This window comes from Lagopus leucura, unplaced genomic scaffold (assembly GCF_019238085.1).
Source record: "Lagopus leucura isolate 7727_CA_CO unplaced genomic scaffold, USGS_WTPT01 Super-Scaffold_1, whole genome shotgun sequence".
In the NCBI taxonomy this organism is placed as follows: Eukaryota; Metazoa; Chordata; class Aves; order Galliformes; family Phasianidae; genus Lagopus; species Lagopus leucura.
In genome coordinates, this window is record NW_024962250.1 from 11,577,428 (window position 1) to 11,599,678 (window position 22,251).

The 22,251-nt window shown below is 39.8% G+C and overlaps 1 protein-coding gene across 5 annotated transcripts in view; it reads right to left on the reverse strand.

Annotated features, from left to right (window-relative positions):
• Positions 1–22,251, reverse strand: part of RAD51B (RAD51 paralog B) — a 345,355-nt gene that overhangs the window by 110,949 nt on the left and 212,155 nt on the right. For all 5 annotated transcript variants that reach the window (XM_042862237.1, XM_042862246.1, XM_042862214.1 and 2 more), the window contains one exon: positions 14,959–15,037. In XM_042862237.1, coding sequence (XP_042718171.1) covers positions 14,959–15,037 — 79 coding nt within the window. The remainder of the gene's footprint in view (positions 1–14,958; positions 15,038–22,251) is intronic.

Here is a 22,251-nt window from a genome sequence, read left to right on the forward strand (position 1 = left end):
TTCTTTTTGGATGGCTTAAAGGCCAATCTGAGGCCAGATGTGTTTGCTGGTGTAATCTGTTTCCCATTTCTCGTAATAAATGCATATCTCAACAACTATTAATGAAGTGAAATCAGGATTTATCTGTTGTCTTCTTCACTATGATTTGTGTTGGAAAGAGAATGTTAATAAAACATGGTGAAGTCTTCAGTCTCCCTTTTCTTTCTGGAATACTTAAAATATTCATCCAGTGTGTTCCTAACAGTAAACAACCAGGCTGGTGAATCTGATGCCACTGCATTCCTGCTGTAGGAACCAATATCTCTCTCTTGCTACCTTGTGGAAACAACATCATTTTCCTTCAAGAAGCACTGTTTTGCAGTAACAAGTACTCTTGTCTTTTTCTTGCCAGATTAGTTCACTTGAAAACTTAGTACCACTTTCTCCTGTTAATAAACCTCTATTGTAGGAAAAGGGGATTACAACTAAGAGATGCCTTTTGATTTCTAAGGTAAGATGGTTTTGCAATAGGTCGTCCCTTCCAAGGAACTTAATAGGCGAGGCATTACAGAGAAATATCCCACAGTTTCATCCCAGAGGAGGTTTTGCCAAGCCACATAGCCCTGGAAGGGGAAAGAAGCCCCCTCAGCAGTACCAGACAGCTCAAACTGCAGAGACATGAAAGCAGTACCTGAATTGCTCCCTCAGAGTACTCCAAAGTTCATGTGTTGTGCTTCAGTCACACTGATGAACTCAGTCCTCAGTCAGCCTTGCTAGTTCTGTTCAGCAAATGCCCCTTCCTCCCCAAAAAAGTAGATTTTATTTCCTCTGCCCCTCTTTAGCTTTAACACTCAAATACAAGAACTGTAACTGCAAATGGTAAAAACTCCATGATTGGCATAACTGCAGACAACAGATCTAGCTGACATGGAAGACGCAGTTGATGCCACTAAAATCACTCATGATACATAAAAAGAAAATAACTATTTTTTCTTTTAGACAACAATTTCTAAGATTAGCTACTAGAAAATAAAAAGAAATCTCTAAACACATGTGCTCAATTTGAGTATACTTGCTGTGGCTTGACAGAGATGTGCTAAATGTAATCTTGGATTTTTTCTTCAAAGAACTGACACATATTAAGACGCTAGTAATGTAAAATACAAGTTTGAGCAGTGTCTTTCCCCGCACTGCTACATCTAGGGGGAAGCACAGCATTTTACTGTGCTTTCACATCTACTATGCTAAGTAAAAATCAATCTGTTTCTACAAAGTTACTTTGGTGGGTGGTCTCAGTTCGTTTTATTTCTTAATTTTATTTTCCAGGACATTTAAAGTTTTCTTTCCATTTTCTCTGCTGAACTTCATGGTTTTACAGAGCCACAGTACCAATAAAATAATATTGAGTATTTTATTTCTTCTTGCATCCAGCGTGGTTTTACACGAGCTGATCACCTCCAGATCCAGATTTGCCATACAAGAAATACATCTGATTTGAGGTTGGCCCTAACTCTCACGCCTTCATTAGTTTTGTATGTGACTTTGACCCCTCAGAATATTCCTTACACTTTGCATTCTCTTATCATACACTTCCACTCTATTTAACATGTCCTAAAATGCTTACATTAAACAGAACACAATGATTTTCTCTAACTAGCATTCTTGCTCTGCCTAATCTTCATCTGACTACAGTAATGTTGGTAGAGCCTTCACAGGACTTAGGTTCTGTGAAGTTTACTATTATAAAAGTTTGCAAACAGTCTTCCAAAACTCATGTCTTACAGGCTGGAAGAAGTCAAGCCCTTAGCTGAACTAACCAGTAGAACAGTTATGAATGTGCAGTTAGGTTGTGGATTTATGGAAACAGACTGTCATAAACCTATAAACGTGGAATTCTGTACAGCATTTGCATCAGGGCAGCCTCTGAATGAACAGGTCAATCCACGGGTGCATCTTAAATGCAAAGACAACAAATATTTCTGAGCTTCCTTAATTCTAGTTGCAGAAATTTAATAGCATCATTTGCAAGGAAGAAAGCCTTTATATTACAATCAAAATACAAAATTTTTCAAACACCTTAACAACAGAACATTGCCTCTAGTGGGATGAAAATCTACTTCTCCAATGTCCCTTGATACTAAAAGAGGTGGAACACAGACCAGACAAACTGAAGTAAGAGTACACACAGGCATAGCTGATGACTCAATCATTGTCTGAATCATCTGAAGTTCTGAAACAATGGCTGTGAGCACGGTAAACTTCCTCATTAATCTGAGAGCGCGTCAGCCTCATGACTTGAAGGAGGGGGAGAGTGAAGGCAGGGATTCTGTCACTTCAGCAGTCAACTCTGTGGGTGGAGCAGCAGCAGCAGCAAAGTACAGTAAGCCTTTCTCGCTTCATCTCCAGCAGATACATTCCTGATGCTTCAGCAACAAGTCTGAACTTCACATTGAGGACATCCAATGCCTGCCACACTCAGTAAGGGAATTGCATCCCTTACTGTTCTGATGCTGAGCACCACAGAGGAAGAACATAACAGTAGGAGAAACAGCAAAGCAGAGGAACCAGGTTTGAAACCTCTGACTCAACATGATGTAAATAAAATACTAGGACTGCCATACCTGATTTGGGGCTATCATGGAAGGGAAACATTCTTTAAGTAAAGAGAGTGTCTGCCCTTCACCTCCCAAACTATTAATTCTTCCTGTCCAATACTGCAGAAAGGTTATGCTGCAGTGCCCTGTGCTTCCTCACATTTAAAGTTAGGGTAGCCAAGGGCAACAAAGACTCCTTCCTCTCTAGCCTGATAACAGAGTTCTTCCTTCCTTTTGTTCACATGAAGAACAAACACTGAGCTGAACAATAACAGTGGACATTTAATATGATGCTCTGCTGGGCACACCGCCCTGGTTAGCATTATCTTACCACTTGGTTTTGTTTTGAAGGAAACTCTGAATAGTCCTTTCAATTGCTGGTATTTCAAGATCAACATTACCTTCACTTCCTGTATTTTAAAGCCTTCTTATTTTACTAACAATATGTGGTACTATAAAAATACGTTACAGAACCAGTGAACTGTGAAAAATGCCAATCTAGGGTGCAAGCAGTAACAAAAAAAAACATTTAAAATAGCTTTTTCTGAACCAGTCAAGCTATTGATTCTGAGCACTAAGAAAAAAAATAATACAAACAAAGTAATAAAGAAAAGCAAAACAACTTAATCCTTAGCAACTATTCAAGCAAGGGCTCAAGACCACAGTTTAGACTTGGAATATACTGATCACAATTCCTGAATTGACCATTAGCAGTAGACCTTTTCCTACCACATCCATTACTTTATGAACAAAAAAGTCTTCAGGACATTCAGCAAAATCCATATACTTTGATCTGTAACAGACAGCTGTCAAACCCTATTTACCACAGGTTTATCATTTGCACACTCCTACAAATTTTATTCTTCTTGGACAAGTAATCATTCTGGACAAATGACTAAATTATCAATTACTCTTCATACTAAAGGAAGGATTGATGAACAAATTTAATAACAACTTTGCAGTCCTCTCTGGACAATCAATCCAGGCAAAGCCAAGATTTCAGCTCCAGCTCCTGAACTACTCAGACTGATTTCTCACTAATCTACTCCAGTCAAGACAAAAGGAAAAGAGTCTTGGTTCACCATCACTCTTCTTTTGCCTAATTTAGGAGGAAGGAAGAGAATTCCAGGCAATCAGCTGCCAGTTTCCAGCCCTCTGGCCTTCTCCTGCCACAGTACATGGCACTGCTTACAAAAGTTAACCTTGGTTAACACCTCTGAACACAGCAATATCTACAACTGCCACCTTGCTCTCAGCAGCTAGACTAATACACGTATTCAGTTCCTGCTAGCTGCTTCCCAAGCTGTACCTGAAGCGTACGATTGCTTGTATTAGAGATGAGTAGCTGTTTCTCTAATAACAGTTGTAGAAACCTGGACAGAAGGTATTACAACTTATTTACAGACAGGTAAACTGAAGCATACAGTTATTAGGCTATTTACATGGATCACGCAGGAATACACACACAAAAAAATGGGCTCCCTCTCACCTTCGCTCAGTCTGTGAAACTGCTCCAAATCCCTGCCCCAAGACAAAGCACATACAGGTATCAACTGACACATAATAACCACGAAGACACTGGCAATGACATAAACTATTTCTTGGACATATGCCTTCATTCAGACCCAGTTTTTGCTCTGCAAAATGTGCCAGCTTTAGGGAGGCAGACAGCTTCACCCTCAGCAAGGTCTCAGCCTACAGAGATCAGTTTGTAGAAGACAGAGGCTGAAAGAGCAAGAGGCAAGCTGGCCTCAATTAATGCTAGGGTGTCAGCTGCAGCCCTCAGGTGGGTCAGCTCATTTACCGCTTTGCAGACCGCATTTGTATACTGAGTTTCCTGTGCCCTTGAGTGCTGCAGTAATGAGCAGTGTCCTTGCTGAGCTCTGGCAGCTGGGCCCAGTTGGAGTGCTGCCCTTCTCCCCACACACTCAGGCTTGACAGCAGAGTTCAGTTTGTTTCACAGAGCAGAGATCTGGCCTTGCTCTGTTTTGTGGCCGCTGCTTAGGAATCTCTCCCACGGCACAAAAAATCTTCAAAGTAAAAATCCAGCATTGCCTCAGGTGGCTGCTAGAGCTCTCTGTGCTTATGATGGGCAGGAGGCTACAGGTCAGCATGAGAACCGACCATTCCCCAGTACTGTCTACTGCCTGTTGTGGAGAAAATTGCAGAGCACGCTTATTTCACAGGGAAATGAAAGCATTACGGACGAACACAAGTTAGCTCTGTTTTTAAAACTTAGACCGCACAGTGCAGAAGTAGAGGGCCCACGGGCAGAGAAAGAGCAATTCACGTTTGGGCTCTGGTGTACACAGCACAAGGTCTTGCCTCTGTATCACGTACAAAGGTGGCTGGGGATCACCTTACAGTGCTAAGAGTTACAGTTCAACCACTCCAATTTGGTGGTTTTGGCTTTTGCTGTCACATTAGAATATGCTGGCTTGATTTTCAAAGGTAACAAAGCACCTACAGCTCCCACTGACTTTACTGACAGCTGCACCTCTAAAAATCAATTTGAGATCAATTTGCATAGTAAGATGAACTCGAGGAAAATAGAAGGCCTATTGTGTGGATACGAATAGTTTAAACATTGCTGATGGGTGGTATATGAGTCCCTTCCCTTTCCAAATGAATTTCACTTCATGTTTTGTTTGGTTTTCCTGTTGATGCATCCTGCACCCTCCAGTGCTAAGCTGGTGGGATCCCACATACTTTTCCTGGCATATGGAGTTTAAAATAAGAGATCTCAGCAATCGGATATCCTCAGCATTTCCAGCTATTGAACACAATCATGAGTACTGTGATCCAATTGCAGAGCAGAAAAGAAAAGATATATAGGAATATTCTCCCTGTGCTGGTACAGGGCAGACAAAAGAAAATGAAACAAACAGGATGTGGCTGCTCTTGGGTGAACCCCACCAAATGATCAGGGCAGACAGGATACAGTCTACAAACAAGCAACTACAATAAATGTGGCTGGCTGACCCATAGTTTGCTCCAGGTAATTCACTCTTAGCAAAAATACAGAATGAAGAAGTCCAAGGAGGGGTATTTTTAATTGAAAATTGACTTAGTTGTAGTATGCAGTTTCAACCTGACGTGCCTCAGGACTGAAGTCCTTCATCAAATGCATGCACCCTAAGGGAAGAACGCAATGTCTTCTGTAGGCCACTAAGCAAAAGAACTAAGAACATCTCCAAGAGCGCAGCGTTTGGACTCAGGACACCAGACTTCTAGGACAGAAGCCTATTCTAAGCTTACTCACTCAGCTGTGCATATCCTGCAGCTGCGCTTTTCAGAATGGCTTACGGCACTCTGAGAAGTCACTCTATCACAGACAGCCCGAGAGAGCTCTTACAGTTATGGCACATATTTTAGAAATGTCACTTCCCACATTTTCTCCGCTGCTTCTGGGAGAAGCACATCACCTTCACAGGGCTTTGGACTAATATAAGACGTTGCTTCTGTAATGGAAAACTAGGAAGTCAAAATAAAGTCAGATCCAGTGTTGAGTAGAGCAAAATCTTTTCAGTGTGTTGATTGCCTCATGTTGATTTGAGACATTCCTTACCAGTCCCAGACACATCTCTTGATAAACTGTTAATTCTAATATAACCTTGCCACATTGCCTCTTCACTCGCAGCCATGTGTGCTCTGACTTGCCTTGGCTACACTTCAGGCAGACCCTGGAGGGTTATTCAGGTGGCAAACAAAGGAGGGCCAGGGCTGATACCACGCTCTAACAAATCATTCTCTCTTATCTTTTGTAGCCCTTGGTTAACTCAATAAAGTCCTGAAGTTTAATCACTCAAATTTTTCAAGGATCTTCATAGAACTGAATGACAAAGGGCCAGATTTTAGTTTCACTACAACACAAACAGTGAGGAGAAATGCTGAAACAATCACTAGCACCATATAACTAATATTACACTCATACCTATTGTAAACTGAATTAATCACTCAATAAATTCTGTAGGTAAATATTTTATAGCTTGTCACTGTACTGTCTATTGCAAGTCTTCGTTAGTAATGTTCAGCCTATTTTAACAGGGTATGTATGTAGTGTAATATTTTTTAGCTTTTTACTAGGTATCCAGAATGTTCCATGGCCCACACTTGATTACGATATGGAAATTTGCCTTTCCCTAACAGCAACACTTGGATGGTTGCAAAATCTCAGCTAGTACATTACCTTTTATCTTTATTATTTAGGAATACTGAAAGGTAGAGAAAAGCGGCACAAACACGTGGTTGATAAATATTTAAAAGTTCAAATAAATATAACAGAAAACACTTTACACAACCACTCAGTGTTATTAATTTTAGGGAAGACTGTAATGAGAAAAACCTTTTGAAGTAAAAACCTGTTTGTTGGGAGGGTGTATCATATATGTCTGTCTGCATTAAAGTGCCATATATTTCATCTCATCAAGAGAGACTGAAGCCTACGTGATAAAATAATTTAAGTTTTGTGGTTAATCCAGTTTTGAAGGCAGGGCAAGTCTACACATCAGATGTTGAGATAACTGAGGTTGTTCCTGCTGTACTAATCCTAGAAACACAGAGAAAGTTTCAAAGACAAACAGTGCTGGGGCCAAAGCAGCAGGAACCTTGTTTGCAAGGCTATCCCTGTGCTAATAAGCCTACCCTCAGGCAAAGCTTTCCCATTTCTGTGAAGCGCTATTCAAATGTGCCGGTCCACACAGCGCTGCACTGTGAGGATGTACAGGTTTAGACCGGAGCTAACCGCTGGATCTCTGCATCGCTCTCCCCTCCTCAGTGCAAGGAATGACAGCTTCCAGCAGTTCCCTTTGGCAATCAAACTGCACGTTCAGATTCTAACGCTCAGAATGCATCAGGTCCTGCAGCAAAAGAAGTGTTGTAGGCACTACAAAGGATAAATCATTTAGACGTAGCCCTCTCTCGTTAACTATCATTTTACAAGATTGAATGAAGGTAGAGGTGGCTTCAACAAGCATGTTAGTGGCAATGCAAAAATGCCAGAACAGACAAACTTTGACAACAGTAAAAGAAATCCAGTTGTGCCTGTGTGAGAAACTGATCAGTCACAGTAACACTTAGCTGCCTCTTACCTCCCTAAGCTGCACACAAAAACATATGACTTTATTCTGGCTGAAAAACATGTTTTCAGACAGACATTTTCTTGGCCTCCTACTCATGAATGTGTTTGCTTAAGAACATTAAGTACACTGTAAGTACATTTGTCCTTATACAAATCCGTAGCTTGAAAGATGTAAAATCATCTATGTCAAAAGCAGGCAATCAATAGTAGAGTCTTGGACTTCTACGAGAAAACTTAGTTCCCAGAACAATATAATGTCACAAATCACAGACACTACCTCTAATCAACATGCACATTCACTCCTTATGTGAAAGGCCTTTTGGAGAAGAGGCCATTTGCTTTAGCACTGTGCTGAAAACACAGGGGAGCTACCCACTTTGATCAGGAATTCATTACTGTGAGACCAGTAAGGAAACGATTTCTCTGAAGTGAGAGCGTTTTGTCCCAGGAAGCCCGCAGTAAGGGCCAGTCTTGAACAGAGGCTGCATCTTTGCAAATGAGACTCATACTTTTTTTTTTTTTTAAACAACATTGGATTAAAATAAATTAGTTGTCATCGACACAAATGAGAACAGATTCAACACATTGCTTTTTTCATATTACATTCAGCAAAACAAGAAAAATAAAGTGCTGTTACTTTGTTTGTCGATTAGGTGTACGTTTGGCTTTTGCTGCAAGAGAGCTGTACTGTTATGTCCAGCACCTTTATATACATATTCAGAAATAAGGAGATACTTCAATACTTCATGATAAACTGGATTTATTCAGTGTAACATCCTTCTGTAAGTTACAGTCATGGCAAAAAGTGTGGCCAGAAACTTAACTACCTTTTGCCTATCTACTGTGCAGATAGAAAGACCACCTTCACAGAGAAGAACACTTAAACTTACTAAAATGACAGAGTTTATTTTGTTTGTCAGATCTAAACCCAAGATACCTTTAGTCTTCCTCCACAATTAAAAAAAAAAAGTCCCTCCCTCTCTCTTCATTACCATTTTTCACTGTTTTTATCTCCATGCTTTGTTCCTTTGGATTCCTTCGTGTAACAGACGTGGAGCTGGGCTACTCCAGTGAGGCTTTGCCATTGCAGCTGCAGAGCAGCAGAGCAACTCCTGCAAAGCCACCTAGCGAAGACATGCTCATGCAAGTGACCAGCATTCTTGGGTCAGGTTCAGTGATCTGCTCTCCAGAATGCAGAGAACTGGACTTTTTTTAATGTCAGTTGCATCAATGTGGGTGATTACTGGCATAGGAATGATGGGGGTCCTATTCTTTCCACATTCCTTACTGTCAGGACAGACCTAGCCTACAAACCGACCATGCTTTGTTGCTCCCATTATTATAAAACTGTTACAAGTAGCATGAGCCTTTCAGTGCCCTGTGGGGAATTCAGCAAAAACTGTTCCACCCCACAGAGATCCTAACAATGATCAGTTCATCTTTATCCCTCCAATAGGGCCGGAAATTACCAGTGGCACTGCAAATCTGTTACCATCTCAACAGCAAAGCACAACTTCATTCCCATTAATCTGTCTTCTATCCATTCACACATCAAGTAAAACCCTGCTTCATTTTACAGATTATATCCATGTTGCTCCAGACAAAGGTCACTTTATAGTTACAGTTCTTCAATTGAATGAAAGCTTTTGATGCAGTAAATCATTGTCTCTCACTGTTCAGACTCGCACAATACAATACAAATAATGCTGCCCTTTCTTTCAGAATTCTTTTTCTACCTCACTACTCATTACCAAAACATTTCTTTACAAAATAAAATGGGGCACTTTTCACTTGCTTCAGCCACTTACATTAGTTATAGCACTTTGGAGACTGTTTGCCATGCAGCACTAAAAACCCAGACTGTGCTATTTTGAGACCAAAATGAGCTTCTTCCATTATATTAGTGACAAATGAAGCAATGTAACGTAACAGGGTTTGCCGAGATTTAGCTGTTTCTAGAATTCTTGCTCTTTAGTTCTGTAAAACTGAAAGCCTAAGAAACTCTCCTCAGAGTGCCACGTTTCAACTTAAGAGAAGTCATTTTCCTTGATAAGGCATCACAGGCAATGTGAGTGTAGTTGTGCACACAAATATGAGTGCAGTGGAAGACAGGGCAGGAAGGAGAAAGAGTGAATTAATCAACCAACTAATAATCCAGTCCTGCTGAGACAGAAATGAAACTCTTCACTTTGGCAGTACAAAGTCTTCTTCCTTTCTTGAGGTAGTGAGGCGGGCCACTCAGCATGAGACACTGAAGTTTTGAGGTTAAATTTGCAGATAGTTTACAACTTTCTTTCAAATGGAAGAGCAAATATGTAGGAGGATAAATCCTGAGGTCATGTACACTTATGAAAAAACTGCAACAATTTAAGGGCTCCTTTATTTAGCACCAAAGGCCATAATGAGAACAGAAGCCAAAAGCTGAAGGCAGACAGATTCTAATCTAAAGTACAGAACAAGTATTTAGCAACAAGATAGCTAAAACTCAGCTCTCAGGAACAAAGCAGGAACATTTCTTGAATCTCCAAATAAAAGTGAATACAATTCTAGAAGAAATGCTTCACTGTAACATAACTTATCAGATTGCTGAAGGAAATGTGTGAATTACGTAGGTCAGTTTGGATGACCTGATTGCATCCTTCTTTAAAAACCCTATAAACTGAAAATAAATCATTACTCTAAAGCAAGTTACAGCTCACTAATATTATTTGCCTTATGTTTCCAATGCTTCTGAGTTCATTCTGTGAAGAGCAATGTTAATCACTTGGTAAAATCATGCAGCGAAAAGTCCCAACAAGCTCTCCAGTTGGCAAGCAGCCACCATGCTTCCCGTCACCTTTTGCCACACCATCTTCTTGGTAACAGAGAGTATTTACAGGGGTGAGATGGAATGAGACATTTCAGACAGCTGAGTTGCCAGTTGCTAATAGATAGGGTCTGTTGCTAGCTTGTATTTATTTCCCAAAATCAGAAGATCATCCACATAACACAGCTTAAAATCGGCTATTCAGAATTTCTCCTCTCTGGACACGCATGCATGTTTGCAAGTCACATCTTGTAGTCCAGCTGACCCAGCCCAGTAGGCGCTATATTCAGCCTCTCTGAAGCTACAGCTGGGCAACATCAGCCCCAAATCTGCTCTGCCTGACACACCAGTAACAGAAGTACCAGCTCATCATTTCCAATCCAAAATAAAATTTATGTCGCTGTCAGTGATAAAAATTATCCTGTGACTTGCAGCCCTAAACAAGTAGATCTGAAGCCTTTTCTTTGTCAATTCTTTTCTGAACAGAATCACATCATTCACTTTAACTGATTTAGGAATGCAACAGCTTAAACAGAATACACGTGCAGACAGTAAAATTTCCACTATTTTGCAGTGTTTAAATTTCAGGCTTCTGCCTCTCTAAGAAAAGCAGCTTTATAAAACTGAGACTGGATTTTCCAATCATAATTCAGGTCCATTACAGAGTCATACTGTGCAGCGTGGCAGCACATGACATCGCATTACAGTGTAAAGACAACTGAGGGTATTTTTGGGTTTGCACTCCACCTCCTCCACAGCACAGACCATACTGAAGCCATGAAAGGAAGAGAGTGAAAGCTGATTTTCCTTGCTAAATCTCCCACTAGCCACTCTTGTTTTCCAATAATCAAATTTCATTTATCTGCACTGAAAGCAGAAATAAAAGAAGGAGTGAACAGTTAGACTACTTTCACCCCTAAACACATTAAGCTTGTAAAAACAAAAAAGTTATCTGTGGCACTTTTGGGCAGCCTGGAGATTTCCTCTGACAATACAAGGGGAGCAGGTCTTCCTTCTCTAGGTCTCCTCTGAACGCTTCTGTGCTCACACTGGGCCATGAGATGCAAAGACACAAGGGAAACAGAGCAGCGATTTACACTGACAAAGAGGATTTTGATACACTTCTCCAAATGGGGCAGCATTACCATCTTAATAGCCTTTTGCTCTCAGCCCTCTTCCTGAGGAGGCTGGAGATTTTTGCGAATGGAGAACAGTTCCGCTTCCCATTTCAACTGCAACAATAGCAGAAGGGCTCCTTAAACTGCATCAAATAGCAGTCTGTGAAATCCCTAACTAGCCGCACTGCCTCTCCTGCCGTTTTATTATCCTCCGGCCCAAAGAACAAAAGGGAGGGAGCTCCTCCTCGTTTTTAGCCTATTCCACACATTCTAATCCCTCAGAGGTGGTAATGGAAATTGCTTGTGCAACTGTTAAATCGCACTTTCACTTTGTCTTTCATTCCCTATTCACCCTCACTAATCAAGGAGCTTCAAGCCACATTTTCCGATATCAATTTTGTTTATGGCCTATTGGTTAATGGTCCTGGGATGGGACCCCCTGAGTAAGAAGAAAGAATTCTGAGCATTTCAGACAGCTGCTGCTTCTCACCGGTTCCCACACCCATCCACTTGTTCTCAGACACCCTGAATATGCTCACCTCCTGACACCAACTGAATTCAACAACAAAAATTGAAAGGGAAGGCTGCCTCTGCAATCAGGCTGTGGGACAGATTCTGCTTGTTCACGGTGTACAGCATCCTACAGGCTGCAGCACTGGAACAACTACCTTGCCAAAAAAACCCATGCCCAGTTGCTTTGGGGACATCTTACTTGAATCCAGCTTCTCTTTGGAAAGCAGCAAGAGCGCCATAGAATCATAAAATGTTTTGGGTTGGAAGGGATGTTGGAGATCATTTAGATCCATCCACCCCCACCCACCCCCACCCCGCCATGGGCAAGGGCACCTCGCTCCAGACCAAGTTGCTTTCAGCCCCATCCAGCCTGGCCTTGAACACCTCCAGGGAGGAAGCACCCACAACTTCACTGGGCAACCTGTTCCAGTGTCTCACCATCCTCAGTGAAGAATTTCTTCCTCGGACCTAGTCTAAACCTACCCTTTTCCAGCTTACAGCCATTATGACCTTGCTTACTACCCATCTCAGAAAAAAAAATAACTGAAATTGAAACAATGTTGTAGACAGTGACTAAGAATAAGCTTACACAAAGAATGCCTAATGGGGATACAATTGATCACTTAGAGAAATCCACAGTGATTTCAGAAAAACAAAGAAGGTTATTTGATATGTGCTCCAGAAACAGGGAGAAGAGCAATTGTCGTACTCCTAATACAGTGCTTTCAAGGATCCTTCTATCAAAAAAGCCTTGCTCCATCATCATTACACGTTATCAGGCAGGTTTGTTCTCTAAAAGTAGCATTCAGTCCTCAGAAAGCTGTACACTTGGCTCACAGAAGCAAAGTGAAACAAAGATCCTCTCTGAATGAGTGATTGCCATTTCTGAAATCAGAAATGTTTCTTTCCCGAAGTTTCCCACTATTGCCTGAAGAACGAGCAGGAAATAGTATTATTTCATAATGACCAGAAACATGTTTGCAACCCAGAAGATATTTGAGTCCAAAAGTAGCATGTCTTATACCCTATTCTGAATCAAAGTACGTCCAGAGCAAGTTCTGCAAGCCATTACAGTTTAAACTGATAAAGATTGTATCTAGATATTGCAGCCTGTTTATAATTACCGGTCAAAATAAAGCACATCAAATTGCAAGAATGCCATCTAAGAATATACTGTATGTAATATCTAAAGACCTAGAAAACAACCAGAGCACCCTCACATTATCACTGTGTAGATGCATCAAGTTTTGCTCCTTTTATTTTTTTTCTTAAATTATTTGTCACCAGATATCTAAGCTTATCTAGTCATCAATAAATGTAATCATGCTACTGGTCTGGTATAGCCAGTTTCTAAGAGGAAAATGGGCTATCTTATAAGAAGACTGCTCACACAAACTACAGGTTTCTAGTGCTTTAAGGGATCAGTGATTCTCAATCACTGGAACCTGAGAAACAGCAAAACAATTTTTTTTTTTTTTCTTAACGCCATGACTGCATATGAGTGTATCCTCCAAACAAAAATTGACAGGTACTGATTAGTTTTATCTGATCTGCTTAACTGATGCAGCAATCAGGAGCCAGACTGCACATCAACAGCGAGCAACTCAACAAAGCTTGTCTATGAACATCTGTCAAAAAGTAGGTACACTAAAGAAATATTTATTGGGAGAAAAGTAGTGAAGGACTGCATTTCTCTTATTCACCATAGTTTTAAAATACATATTTTTGGAGACAGCCACAAAGAACTCTAGCTCTCTGTCATCATGGTATCAGTATCCAGCTTTTTAGTACAATACTCACACCCTGGAGCAGCCATGTCCAACCCAGCCCAGCACAACCCATTCCACAGCTGTTCCCTGCCTCACACCATTGTGGCAGCAGCTTCGCCCTGCCGAATGTCTCAGCCCAGCCCTAGGCACACACCCATTGCTCACAACCACCAAACACTGCTGTACAATTGGCACCACTTCGTCTGAAACCAGGACTCAGGAAGTGCAGCACTAACTCAAGTTACAGCAAATAATTTTTAAGCATTTTGATACATGGGCAAAACACAGTCCCGTGAAGAGTGAAAAATGCAGCTGTGCTTTCTGTTTTGATAAAGGTTTCAAGATTTCTGAAAAAATGGTCATTTTTTAAAATATATTTGCAGTTAACATAAATACATTAGCTACAAATTTTCAAATGGAATATAGAGTTGCAATCAGATATTCAACTAAAAAAGTCTTATCAGGTCTCTTTACTAGACCTTTATATGACCTCTCTTACCATAGAAAAATATCTGTGGCATCACAGTCACGCATTATCTGGTCATCGCTTTTTGGCAGTATGTACATTTGTAAACAAATATTTTCAAGGATCAAGTACAGAAAGATTAAAATTTCATTAAAAATTTCTGACAAGCACCTTGAGAATTCACTAGGAATTGCAACCACTACCATTGAACCTGATACTGATGCATTAGTTTATCAAAAACAAGGCCAAATATCCAACTAGTTACATGTTTCTGCTACTCAACCTTTTTACATTTTAATTAAAAATATATATTTTTTAAAGTTCTGTAACTTATACACATTAACTATATTATATATTTTATATTCAGCCCACAACAATTCCTCTTCACTCAATGTGATCCAGGCAAGCCAAAAGGATGGACACCCACGTCCATTTAGGACCATACGGCATCCACATTAAATATGCAACAACTAATTCGATACAATCCAAGACAAGACAGTGAAAGAAGCAGAAGACTGCCCTTCTCAACCAGACTGTTAAAACACACCATTTCAACAATAGTCACTTTTATTTCCCTCCAGCCTACTTAAAATACTAATAGTGAAAGCAAAATAGTCAGTGTTCTCATCTTACCTTGAAGAACCAAGCCTGATTTCTCAATGGTGTAGAAAAATGTGGAAAATGGAGCAACAGGGGATTTTGCAACCAGGATCTGCAAAACAAACAAACAATCTGTAAGCACACGTCTCTATCACATACTGATCAGGGCTCAAATCTGTAGGACAATCTCACTAGATTTAACTTCCAGAAGAGAAGAGCAGACCACAGAAATAACAAAGGTACTATGATTTAAGCTGTCACTTCTAAGTACTTGAGATGTTCTCCTAGGAACGTTGAGATTATGCTGCAATTTCAAAAGGATTCACAGGTAATAAAAAAACTACCATCTTACAAACAGAACATTTTGCTTGTCTTACTGTCATTCTATTAAGCCTAATCACTCCTGCTGGTTCAGGCAAGAGACAATTTTGAGCAAAGCACTAACTGCCAGTATACAATGTAATTTTAATTGCCATTAACACTCCTACAGCTGTGCATCCTTGGCTCCTCCAAGAATTCTACCATGTTTCTGCTGCCACAGAAGCAGTGTAATCCACCTGCAGGTCATCATATCAGGGAAGGTAACATAGCATTGCAGTGATCTGGACAAGCTCTTTTGAAAAAGGGACAGTGGCTAAGTAGAATTTTATTCAAGAATCTTGTCCTTGCTGTCTCAAAATATAACATGAAATTCCCTGAGGCTCTATAGTGCAATTAGATTTAGCTTGGTATTCAGGTATGCTGGCCAGGTTAGAAATTTGCCAAACTTCCTCACTCCACTGCAAGGAACCACCCACTACTGAGGATGAACTGCAGCAAAGCTCTGGACAGACAGAAAAGGATATGTTAGCAAGGCTCAGATGTGGAATCCACAGTGCAGTCAAATCACCCAAACATGCCTGGTTTTATTGTTTGTTTGATTTTTGCTGATAGTTAAGGACTGCTCCATCTGAGCTTGCCAGAAAATAACCCCCGCTCTGTCATCTATATGACAGAGTTAATAACGTCTGGCTAGAGCACAGTCAACACAAACACCAGTCTAGTGATCCCCACGTCACCCGGGAACTGAAGACCTGCTCTCCCAGCATGCAGCTCATAAGAGCCTGTCCACCCAAGGGCACCATGAAGCCCAGTTGCTCCCACACGACACACCTCAATCCCTTCTAGAGTTCTGTGCACAGAGCCTGCGTCTCAACAGATCAGGAGATCCATTGGGTCTATTACCTTTTCTTCAGTGTATTGATTTACCTGACTCAACCTCAGCACAGCTTTCTCTGTACAGTATTTTAGAAGCAGGACACATCTCAGTGTTTACACTTCCAAAGCCTCCCCAGATCATACACTGCACCACATCAGCCCGAGACATGCAATCTCTGGCAGATGCATTCAAATCCAAATTTCACAGAACTACAGACAACAACGATCTTGTCTGTAGAGGTGTGGAACACCAATAGCTCCTACTGATTTCAAATGGAATAAAAACAACATTATTTCCAAAGGTAATGCCTTAATTCCATCAACCACTCAAGAATGGCTTAAGACTGCTGCATACAAATTTTGGAGGATTTTTGCATACAAATTACAATATGTTGGAGGCATATAATGATCAGCAGGAAACAGTGTTTTATAAAACTTAAGAGAAATTACAGAAAAATGAGGAAGTTCACACTCCCCAAAACTATTCACATTTCCCTAAAACATCACAAAGTATCGAACCACTTTACAGATACATAGATCTAGAATATTTATTGCTAAGTGCAATATTAACAGTAACAAGCATCAGAAGTTTGGGCCTTAAAGCATACTTAATGTAACAAGAGATTCAGCAGCAAATTATGCTGCAAAACAAAGATGTGCACAGTTTTAAATGTTAAGGACATCCATTTGGAAGGCAGGTTTCATTTGCGTTTGTAGTCTGCAGAGTCACAAGAAATCTCAGCATGATCATGTCTGCCTCATCCAACTGTGACACAGGATGAAGAAATAAAGTCCTCACACCTGGTCCTTAAACATAACCATCACAACCCACGTGTGTCCACAGCAAGGTAACAGTTTTATGATTTTCAGAATTTAAACCAAATACAGTCTTCCTTTCTTCTTCAGACAGTAAAAAAAATAAAGGAAGGCACATGAAGACCATAAATACAGCCAGAGAACATCAGACTAGTCTGAATATCAATGTTTTCCTTATGAAGCTGGCAAAACTACCCCAGGATGTGACACAATCTTTTGAACTACTCCAAGCAGGAAAACTGTGGTGCTAGCACTTTTCCCACTTGCATGTTAATTATTACTCTTACTGCAACAAACTTCTGGAGGAAGGAGAAGCATGTCCCATCACACATCTGTGATGCACCCTGACAGAATCAGAATTCCTTTCCATCACGATTCCCAGAGAGACAGCCCTCCTCCCTCACAGGGAAGCACAGACAATCTACCAGAGAGACAGCAGAGTGCCTCCTGGTGCTTAGCCTGCCTGCGGGGCCAAAACTGCTGGCCTCTGAGAATGCAAGGGAGAGGATGGGGTGGAAAAACTGTGCAAACGCTCAGCTACAGTCTCCCACAACAGCTGGATGTTTAATCAGATAGGCCCAAAGCGAAACAGTTACAAACCTGATGTCTAAGGTCAGATATTTGGCATTCTGAGCAGCATTCTGCACTTAAGTACTAACCTACACATGAACGTGCGCAAGGCACAGTTGTACGTGCAAACGGATAGACATTCAAATAACCCTACGTACATTCTGTTACTGCATTTTTAGGTAGTTACAGTATGCATATAACTAAGTATAGCAATGAAAAAACATAATAAATCATGTCCTTTCAGCAGCACATCGCAGGGCCCCCTCTGAGATGCTGCTCCAATTACCTCTGAGGCTCAGCATTAGCTTTCCTTTTAGTGAAACAGAACTAGCTCACGATATTCAAAAGCAATGTATTATTTTGAATGATTGTTTACTTGGAAAAATAACCTTTAAAGTACAATTGTACACCTCACAACCAGATACACTTTTTTTTTTTGGTAACAACTAAGTCTGCATTAACATAAACTGAAAAAACCTACATATTTACATTTGCTTTCTGATCAAAGAGAAACAAAATACTACAAAAGTCACTGTAAACCATCCTCAGGATGGAAAGGCCAACACAGAGTAAGCTCTTAAGCATCTTCAAGGATCTCAGAAAACACAGAATGAAATACAGATCCAAAAAGAGAGTGGTGTTTTGGATGCCATGATGTGAGTTGCCAAAAATCACGCTACTGATGACACTGGAAACAATATTAACAGTATCAAAAAGGAAATTAAAATCTGAGTTATAATCAAATGAGATTGGGATAGTGATTAATCATGTTCTAGAAATTGGTGAAGAAATACGCAGTTTTCAACAAGCAGAAGAATGCTGAAAAAGAGGAAAGGCAAGAAGCGATGGGGAAGACAAACCTATGGAAGCAGAAACAACTGACTGGAAAGAAAATCCCAGGAGCTCAGCACATTCAAGAGGAAACAGATAAACCCAACTGGAAAAAACAAAATGGTAAGAACCTGTATGTGGATTGAGGCCTGATAGCCAGTATTTGCCATACATCTGTGAAACTGAACATGATGCAATGTAACTGAGAAGCTGCAAACATAGACCTCAAATGGAAGAGGGAAAATAAAGGTAAACTTGTGAATTGAGGCCTGTGATCTGAATCAGTACCATGCAGGGTGTTAGAAGAAATGTTGAAGGGAAGTATAATTAAAGACTTGGGAAACAGGATAGAATGTAACATGGATGTCATGCTAAACACACTGCACATCTTTCTCTGACATACATTGAGGGTTTTTTTGTTTTTTGTTTTGGTTTTTTTTTTTTTTTTTTTTTAGGAAAAATTATATATTGGATCTCATCTATTTTGATCCCGCAAAGCTTTGAATCATAATTAATGACAAAGAAAATAAAAATAAGCACAGCAGCTTTAAGACAAAAGGGAAAACAATTATTGAAAAGAAAACACTTCTTAGCTATAGTAGTACCTTGCAAGGTTACTAAACCCACCTCATAGCATAGCTAGGCCAACAGCAATCCCAACTGTTCAGTGCGCTGGTACAATTTACAAGGCACTGGCAAGCTTTACTCTGGAATACGAGGCACAGCACAGGTCACTGAGGAACTCAAACTGCAAGAAATGAGCCATGTGCTGCCGAGGAGAAGGCAGCCACGGAAAGGCCACCAGAAAACACGAGCTCAGTGAATCCTGCCAAAAAGGCGGCTGTCTGCTGTCTGTGCAGCAAGTAGGATGGGGACATGAGGGAATGGAGCAGGAAAGAAAGAGGAGAGCTTCTCAGACTGGAAGACAACACTGGCACAGGAACAAACGCGTAGCCACAAATACATTTTGGCTGGAAATTTGAAAGTTTATAACCATCAGTAAAGTAAGATTCTGGAACAGCCTTCGGTTCAAAGAGCTAGAAAAAAAATAATCATTGTTTTCAGGATTCAGACTAAAATATTTATGAAAGGGATAAGAAGCAGTGCCTGTGATGCGCTCCATAACCTATCAAATCTAGTGCTACGTGCAGACTGAGAAACACAAAAGCACTACCAATTCATTTTCTATGCTAAGAGAACTGACAGAGCTGGAAGCCTACAGGCTAACAATTGAAGGTCCGCATGCAACTAGGGATCTTAGCAGTTAGTTAAAGGAGAAACCCTGCTGGTTTTCAAATATAGAATTTCTTATTTATAAAGTCTTCTCTCCCTATCTTCTGCTGAGCATCTGCTGCTATCCCTAAGAATCCAAGCAACCAGCTGAGGATGGGGAGAACACAGGGAGGCTTCCAGGATATCTCAGAAGCATTTTTAAAACTGACATACATTTAACCATATGTCTTGCTCCAATTCTAAATCAGCTCTGGGCAAAATTTGGAGGGAGTACAGAAAGGAGTATAGAAATTACCTGAACCTGAGTCTGAAAATCAATCCTCTATAGCAGGCTAGCTGTAGAGTGTGCTGAGACCAAAAACTGTTTCCACAGACATACTTTCCCAAACTTAGACTAAGAAACATAAGAAATATATTCCTTTTCACTTCTGCAAGATAAAGGAATATACAATCCTATAAATGCTCTTGATGCATGTGAAGGAATTTATTGCTTTGTCTCCTACGCAGACAAGTCTAAGAAACATCTCTTCTGATAAGCACTATGTAACCTAGGAATCAAAGAAAACCCTGGCCTCATCAGAATTTTTTTCCTACTGATACTTTCTTGGCTATTTTCATTTATTGTTTATTGGTATAATCTTTATTTTTTATTACCAGAAAATTGCCCTTTTTTTTTTTTTTTTTTTGCAGTCAAAGTTTCACCAAAAGCAGAATGCAATTTGAGCTGAGAAACAGTGGCAGTAAACAGTAGTCTTAAGAAGTTACCACGCTGAAATGAGTTTATTTTTAAATGGTGAAATACGAATAGAAAATAGACATTGGCAAATGGTGAAACGGTACTGAATCAGATTTGGGCTATCCATGAACTTATGGAATGGACTATAAGTAGCAGATGCTGCTATTCTTGTGCAGCAATCCTACTGAAGTGAGAAAGATAAAGATGGATGAGAGGTTTAGGAAATCCAAGCTATTTTGTTTTTCAAACTCTTAACTTTAGAAAATGGTCAAACCTCTTATTTTCCTTTCCCCTTCTTCCTTTCCTATTTTCCTTTCCCTTCTAGCATTGCCTTTCCCCCCCATCAGGTGGTTTGTAAGAATTATTTATTATTTGAGAACAATGTAGAATAAACATTAAATAACTGAAAAATGATTTCTGTCACGAGGCATGTTAAGAACACAAAGGTATTATGGAAGAGAAAATATATTGCCCTGATGAAAAGTGAATAGAAACTGGAGAGATGTCATTAGATTAGATAAAGGAAGATAAATGGGAGACAGGCAGAGCAGTTAAGAAACAAAAGGCTTAGAGAGAACTGATGATGACTGCAGAAAAATGTACATTACAGTTTGTTTTTTTAATTAGGGAAAGCTTTTTAATTAATAATTATATATAATATATTATATAAAATATTATAAATAAATATTTATTTTATACACACAATTGTAATTATATAATAATTATTTACTATAGAATCTTTATGAAAGAGATGAATCACAGAAATTGATTGCAGAAGTCCAGCAGAAAATACTAATTACTAGGACAACATCCCTTGTCAATAGCAGAGAATGCAATGAATTGGAAAAATTTATTGGATGGACTTTCAGAAGTAGTCCAATAAGCAGAAATCAAGCCAGTGCCTTACCAAAAAAAGAATAAAGAAAGAAAGAAAGAAAGAAAAGATGAAGGGGATGGGATCATACATCAAATTAGTTATAAAAATGCCAGGAAGATGAACTAAGTGATGAAATAAGATGATTTTAACTGGGCTATGAGCTCTCATATGGTAAGAAAAAAGCCCCAAGATTTTATCATGGAAAACAAAGGATTTTAACAAAAGTAATGGACTTTTGATATTTTAATGAAACATTAATAAAATCAGTTGTATTAACATCAACATCACTTCTGTTTACACTGGGAAGACATACACTTTCCCCATAAGACTTCTAAGGAACAGGTTCTCAGTGATGACTGAGGAACATGAGTGAAAGCTTGTAAAGCTTCTTTTAAAGTATATCAGATTTTTAAACTTTGTTATTTCCTTCCTTAGATATTCTTTTCTGCTGAATTTACCTTATTTTCTGTACTCCTAGAGAGCTTGAAGATACTTCTGTGCTAATGATGGCAGTGAATAAGAAATTACACTAACAGTCAATACTTTGGAACTCAGATAAAAGACAAATTAGCAAATAACACAGATACGTGAAAAAAGCCTGTACCTTTTCCGACTGTATACTATACTTTTCCTTAGTGAAACAGCACTTGTTTGTTACAATTTTTTTTGCTAATTCATATTTTTGTCCTATCGCGTTAAACAATCTCTGCTAACAGAGCATTTCAAGGGAACAAAAATTGCAGAAGAACAGAAAGCTTAGCTGAGAAACACTGAGAAACGCTGAGAGGGAAGCCTACACCACTAACACTATCATTCAACAAGAAAAGACTACCTCTGCAGGTTCGGTTAGACTTACATACCAATAAAAGCAGTGCTAAGCTAAACAAATCTTTCCTCTAATTGTGCCAAAACGTCTGGGTGGACAATCTTCATGCCAGAATTTCCCTTCTTATTATAGATTACAAGGGTTGTTTTTTCAGCTGCAACAGAGCCCAGGAAAAAGCCTGTTAGGATAACAACAAAGTTGATTTTGCATCAGATATCCCAGCAGACCTCAGGACTGTTT